Raw genomic sequence first — 6,567 nt, 5'->3', positions numbered from 1 at the left:
CACAGCAGAGTTCTGTAAACTCAGATAGACTTGAGTTTTTTCAGCTTTAAATCTTTGAACTTTCTCATTGCTGTCATCAGCTGTCAATCAAAACAAAGATGGTGGGCGGGCTCTTTGAGGTGTGCTCCTTTCCTGTAGTCCTGATGTGTTGACTTTGTGGAGGTGGAGCTGCAGTGGTGGAGGATCTGGCTGCTCCTGGTCATTTGTTTCTTCACCTGAACTGACTTTTGTCCACATGAAAACCTGAACAGAGTTTGGTGTTTGTTCATTTCCTTCTTTTCCTGCAGCTGAAGCTTCAACAGAGAAATCAGCAGAACTTCCTTCATCAGTGAGGTTTTAAAAAACACAACTCTATCATCAGCATAGAAGCTGTGTCCAGTTTTTCTACATCAGTGTCAACAGTTTTCTTCTTTGGTTCAACTGTAATGATGGTGATGATCTTCAGTCAGGAGCTGATTGGTTCTTTTTCTTTTCCTCACGTCAGATGGACGTGAAACAAAGTCAATGTCTTCATGAAATCACTGAACAATAAAGATGGAGATCAAGTCAATACATGTGGGGGGTTTTCTCTTCATTCAAACTCACTCTTCAATGTCAGTCGTTGAAAAAGTATCTTCTCAAATGTAGTTTGAGTTTTTCTGGTTCCTCTGACTTGAAATATTTTGGGTTTGTAGACAAACAGATTATTATTGAATTGAAGATGTGGTCTCTCTGAGGTCCTGGAACCACAGGTTGATGGACAACAGTGATAACTGGACTAAGAATGTGTGTGTTGTCTGTGTGTGAACATGATAGGTGCCAAGGAGATTGATATCGCTGCCACCCTGGAACACCTCCGAGACCAGAGGCCTGGAATGGTTCAGACCAAGGTGAGAAAAAACGGTCTTCATAATTCTGGTCTAGCTTTAACCTGGTTTCCTCAGAGCCGATGGTCTTCTGGTCTGCCCCCCCTTGGTCCCTCTACCCAGGTGTTTACCCACATGAACAGCAGTTATATAGACAGTGAGGTGAACCTGCTGCAGATCCAGACTCAGAAGGTCTTCAGTCAGACTCCAGACCTTCTCAGAACAGGGTTCCGACAGAGGAACCTTGAAAATAATTTATTCAAATTAATTTTTGTTCCATTTTCTTCCTCCATCACAGGATCAGTTTGAGTTTGCCCTGACGGCCGTGGCAGAGGAGGTGAACGCCATCCTGAAGGTTCTACCACAGTAGGAAGGAGCACCTCCTGCTGTGATCTCCTTCTGCTCCTCCTCTCTGCTCCCCTGGCTCCTCTGTCCTAACTGGAGTTTTCTCAGATTCTTCTTCTCTTTGCCTTCATTTGTTTTTGTCCTTCGATGATTCCTCATTCAACTTCCTGCTTCCTTCAGGGGGGAGGGCGGTGTTTACCTCGTCTCCGTATGTTACGTCATCATCACATGTCCCACTCACCCAGTCTGTTCAGTTTGGTTCAGTTCTGTTACCGGTTCTGTTTTACCGACTGTCCCAAGTTAACAAGGGGTCGAATTGAGTTTAAGCAGGAACAGAAACAGCTGCTGAAGGACGACTTTCTTGGTCCCTTCAGCTCATGGTCCACACTGTGGTCTGACACTCTTGGGAGTCAGAAATCTGGTGGATTTAAACCTGCAACTTTCTGCGTCAAGGGCTTGAATCCCACCACTGCAGCGGTCTAATAGAGGAATAGCAAATATTTCCAAAAATATCTTTAAACTTTAGCAGTAGAGAGCCACCACTGGCCCCAGACCCAGACTTTGGACAAACCTGTTTATTGTCATATTTAAACCCAAAATTATTGTTTGCTTTGGTCCAAACCAAGCTGAAAATGATTTAAGAGACAGTCCTGGGTTCAGTTCCACGTAGGACTGTTGCTGTGGTCCGTGGTGAAGTAGAGAACCAGGTGTTCTGACAGTTTTCACAAACAGACCTGGACGCGTTGGTCTTGGACATTGTCTGTGTGGACGTTTCTGGTCCTGTTTTTGTCACTTTGTGCTGATACTTAACTTTATGCTGTGGTGTAACCTATTAGCTCCCCCTGTTGGCCACTAAGGAATCTGTGTTTTATATGGAACAGAGTATAAAAGTAGACATAACATTTTCAAAAGCTTGAAGTGTAAATATAACCAAATACCGTGGATGTGACGTTTTTCTTCCTTCCTAGGTGTAATGTTAGCATTCTAACAGTAGGTGGCTTTCCTCAAAGTGATTCGTCATCGTTCTGGCTGTCATTGCAGTGACACTTGTGTCAGATGTATTTTGGGATAAACATGTAATGAGCTGTTCAGATTCAGTCTGAGAAAAGACAGAGGTCCTCAGAAGATCTGAGGTTCCTTCACTCACACTTTGACAAATATGTGCAGATGTTGTTGCCTGAACTGGAGGCATCTTCAGTGCAGTCTTCATCCCATCAAAGTTCTATAGTTGTCTGGTTTCATTAAGTCTAGATTTGCTCCTTAGATTCTTTCATTTTCCAATTCCAAATTCATCATTTAATCTTCAGGCCAGGCAGCTCTGGGTGAATTTCTACAAGTTTGGAAAAATATTCAAAAATACTCAAATGAATTGAACCTCACGCTGAGTTTCATTAATGCAAAGACAGTTTTGTGCAAACATTGGTACAGATGGTCACAATGCTGCTATAGTGTGCTGTACCATAGTCAGCCACCAGGGGGCTTTAGAGTTCACCTGCTAGTTGACGCTGAAGGAGATTTTGTTCATTTTCCTAAACTGTTGGGACCTAGACCAGGGGTCACCAACCTTTTAGAAACTGAGCGTACTTCAGGGTCGTCAGTAATACGAAGAGCGACCTGTTTGACACCGACTTCTCCAACAATGTAATACTAGTTAAAAAGAAACGTTCTGCTGCTCCGTCCAGTTCTGGGGCCTCCAGTAACAGTACAGTTTTCGACCCTCTTGTTGACTAGTTCTATTTTTAGAACGTAGCCCACGGAGACCTTGTGAACCGCTGACGACAGTTGAATCAAGTTGGCGACGTAGACGTCGGTGAGTCTCCATGTCAACTCTCACACGTTAATGACCATAAGATTTGATGAAACCATAACAACGAGGATGACATTTAAAATGAAAAGGTGTCGACGGAACAGTCGTGTTCTAATGTTCTGTGGTTTGTTTGTTTTAGATTGTATTTTGAGCAAATATTCTCCACGTCCTGCTCGTCCTTTAACATGTTTCACTGGCTATCAGTAACCGCCAGACTGTGGCGCTAGCACTCTGTCCAGAAACTAAAATATAAAAACAACGGAAGATATTTTGTCCTATTGGTGTAGAGATCTTGTGAATAAAGTATCATTGTGAATGCAGTATTACTTCCTGACGCTGGCTCATGACATTTGTCTCTACAAATGACTTTTGTTTTTACCAATAACACAGGATGTTATGCACGAACCGTGTACAAATATTATATATATTATTTAGCGGTTGCTCGGGCAAAACCTAGCTCAAGAAGCAGCTGGTTTAGAAATAGTTAATTGGTAAACAATGGATGAAATACTTACATTTTGTCATGAAGTTTAAAACCCTAAAAATGAAAACTTTTCTTAACCCTTTTTTAAAAAATATGCATATTTAATAGCCTATGTTATTGTTATAGTATTTCAAGGTTCCACTAGGTGACCTTTCACGCACTTTATTATATTATGACTCTACCTGAATATGATAATTTTATTTTGAAGGACATCGCTTGACAGGAAACAAGCATTACGGACTTCCTGCTAGGTGTACGTATTTACTTTAATTTTATGCGATGGTTAACGGTTCCTCGGCAGATTTACCGCCATCACGGGCGCCGTTCTTCCCCGTATCGAGGAGCTGTGTGATCCGGTATTATATCACGTCATCGATTAAAAGTATTTTCCATCAATAACTTGAAAAATGTCATTCATTTTAACTGTGAATACAGCAAATGGTATATATAAATATAAAAAAATAACTTATAGAATGCAGTTCATTTGTGATAGCGCGTCCCCATAAAACTTTTTATCCAAGATAGAATGCAGTTCATTTGTGACAGCGCGTCCCCATAAAACTTTTTATCCAATGAGCAGGTGTCAAAAACATTCACCGTCATAGTTAGCCAAAAAATAAAAATAAAGTGGCTTTGTGTATTATACATAAATATTAATCTGAAGTTTTCTTTTTTTTTTTACTTTTGTCTCAACATTCTACAGGTTCCGAGATGCCGGTCACTAAACTCCCTCGGTCCGACCACGTCAAAGAGACGGACGGAGAAAAGAGCTACACCTACCTGAAAGATGGGGACGTGGTCCTTAAATAAGTTGAAAAGAGCCAAAAGATTTAGCCAAAAGTCTAATTAAAGTTATTGTCGAGTTATATTGAGAGCCGTTAAAACAAGGTTGTTAGCTGAAATGTTGCTAAGCTCTGGGGTACCAGTCGTGGGAGTCTCACCCGTGGAGGGGGGGCGTGGGTGTCCCCACATCCACACTTTTTCAGCAAGGTGATTTAAACCCGCCACACTTTTTCTTAACGTGTTAAACGGGCCCCGCCCGGGCAGTGTAGCAGCGTACTGAAATGGAACGCACCTCAGTCCTCTAGACGTTAAAACTCATTGGTCAAGTAAGATTGATTGACAGCCAGGCAGCCAATCACAACCATTTGACTAAACCCAACTCGAAAAGTAAACAGTTACTTGCTAACACGGAGCTGCTGTCACTTCCTGCCGCTGAAAGTGAACCGAGCGAAAGTATGAAACGGTTATTTAACTAGTTAGAAGCTAGAATATTCTCTGTAAATAACTAAACTATGTCTTGCTCTGTGACGTGTCATCTAATAATAAGAAAACCAGGTCGCAAACAAAGTTAATGCTTAGCCCAGTGAAGTTAATAGTAACTGATAGTTTTCTAGAACCATCCACTGATTTTGATATTATTAAACATTATCATTGTTCTTTTTGTTAGGAATACCGAAAGAAGAGGAAGAGGCAGCAGAAGATGGACTTCCTTTTCAAGTCAGGTTGTCATGTAAGTTGACTTATGTAACAGAAAGCTGTCAATCCATGACTGCACAAATTCAGTTTCATTGTAGAACATAGTGTTTTGTAGCATTAATGCTGTGTATGTGTTTACGTAACTTAAAGCTATGTGTTAGAGCCCCTTCATCGACTCACCCCCGTTACTGCTTTGAGAAACTAGAAAAGAATCGAAATTAAGAGAAATTAAATGTAAAAAAAATAAATTAATTCGTCCCAGCCCCCGAGAAATGTACTATTAATTAATTAAAGTCCACCCATCTAAACATCAGAAACATAGAGCAGTGACACACAACAACGCCAACAAATATATATTTCTTTTAGATTTTATTTTTTTAGTCAGTACCAAATAATCCGATAGAAATCAGAATTTAAGTCCAGTCAGGTAAAACAATATGTATTGATATTAATACTAATAATTAAGAAAACATTTTAAATCATTGTTATAAAATGGGTAAAATAACCAAGAGGGACAATGAGGGAGACAGCGCCACGCAGCGGTAGGAGAAGGATGTTGCAGCACGAGCTGAACTGCTGATGCAGTTTCAGCACAGTCACTGCATCACTGTGATATGTGAACCTGTATCTACGTCACACAACAACGCCAACAAATATATATTTCTTTTAGATTTTATTTTTTTTAGTCAGTACCAAATAATCCGATAGAAATCAGAATTTAAGTCCAGTCAGGTAAAACAATGTTCTTTTTCAAATCATCAAATCCAATACTTTTGATGAACGTTGATTTAACATAATATAACATCTTTAATTCTAGTCTTGTCTTTACTTTATAACAAAAACAGACGTAGATGAAGTTGAAGAAAAGACCAATGGCAGCAGTGTTTGGTTCAGGATTTATTTCGTGACCAGTTCAGTTCAGGACCATCTGTCCAGACCTGTCCAGACTTTATCAGACAATGAAACAGTGATTGATGAATGATGATCTAACGGACCATCAGCACACGTTAGCGAGCAGTTTGGCGGTTGTTCTGATGTGAACAGTCCAAACACGAAGGTGATTTTTATTTATTTTTTTATCTGTGATCGTTGGTGCCCGACTTCCTCTTCCCCGACAGCAGATGTTTGGGTTTGAGGTCGTACACGTGTCGGTCCGACTCGCCCTTCCTGCCCTGACGGTTCATGTCCTTCTGTGATGACTTCATCATTTTCTTTGTCTTCTTCACCATCTGAGGGAAAAAAAAAAACAAAAATCCCTGTGAGTTGTTTCCACAGAAATAAAAACTACACGAGGGATTTGATTTTTCACTTTCCAACAAACCAACGTCTTCCACACTCGTCACCACATCTCTCACCTTTGTGTCTCGTAATCCAGACTGGTCTCGTGGTGGACGGGAAGCGCTCTGGCTGCGGGTCTTGGAAGTGGGTGGAGCTGAGGCCTCGCGTTTGCGTTTCTTAGCTACACTGCGGGAACGACGGGCCTGTTGAACGTAGTGACTCTGAGGGGAAAAAAAAAACATTCACAAAGGAACAGATTATTGAATCTGGAATGAGAGAAACAGTGAACCATTCTAAAAGTTTATACTTTCATTTTGGCTAACGATTAA

General features: G+C 40.8%; 1 protein-coding gene and 1 long non-coding RNA gene across 2 annotated transcripts in view; one reads left to right on the top strand and one right to left on the bottom strand.

Moving 5' to 3' along the window:
* Nucleotides 1-6: 6 nt before the first annotated feature.
* Nucleotides 7-4,308, top strand: LOC103396822 (uncharacterized). The gene is made up of 3 exons (XR_523409.3): nucleotides 7-869; nucleotides 1,144-3,837; nucleotides 4,185-4,308. It is a non-coding gene; the product is annotated as an uncharacterized LOC103396822 (long non-coding RNA).
* A 1,536-nt stretch (nucleotides 4,309-5,844) lies between these two features.
* gtpbp4 (GTP binding protein 4) overlaps nucleotides 5,845-6,567 on the bottom strand; it is a 6,012-nt gene continuing 5,289 nt past the window's right edge. Inside the window, exons 15-16 of the mRNA XM_008335056.3 lie at nucleotides 6,316-6,459; nucleotides 5,845-6,189 (exon numbers count right to left, since the gene is read on the bottom strand). Coding sequence (XP_008333278.1) covers nucleotides 6,037-6,189; nucleotides 6,316-6,459 — 297 coding nt within the window. The 3' untranslated portion in view covers nucleotides 5,845-6,036. The remainder of the gene's footprint in view (nucleotides 6,190-6,315; nucleotides 6,460-6,567) is intronic.

This window comes from Cynoglossus semilaevis, chromosome 20, assembly GCF_000523025.1.
Source record: "Cynoglossus semilaevis isolate Cse_v1.0 chromosome 20, Cse_v1.0, whole genome shotgun sequence".
In the NCBI taxonomy this organism is placed as follows: Eukaryota; Metazoa; Chordata; class Actinopteri; order Pleuronectiformes; family Cynoglossidae; genus Cynoglossus; species Cynoglossus semilaevis.
This window is presented reverse-complemented; position numbering and strand designations above follow the sequence as displayed.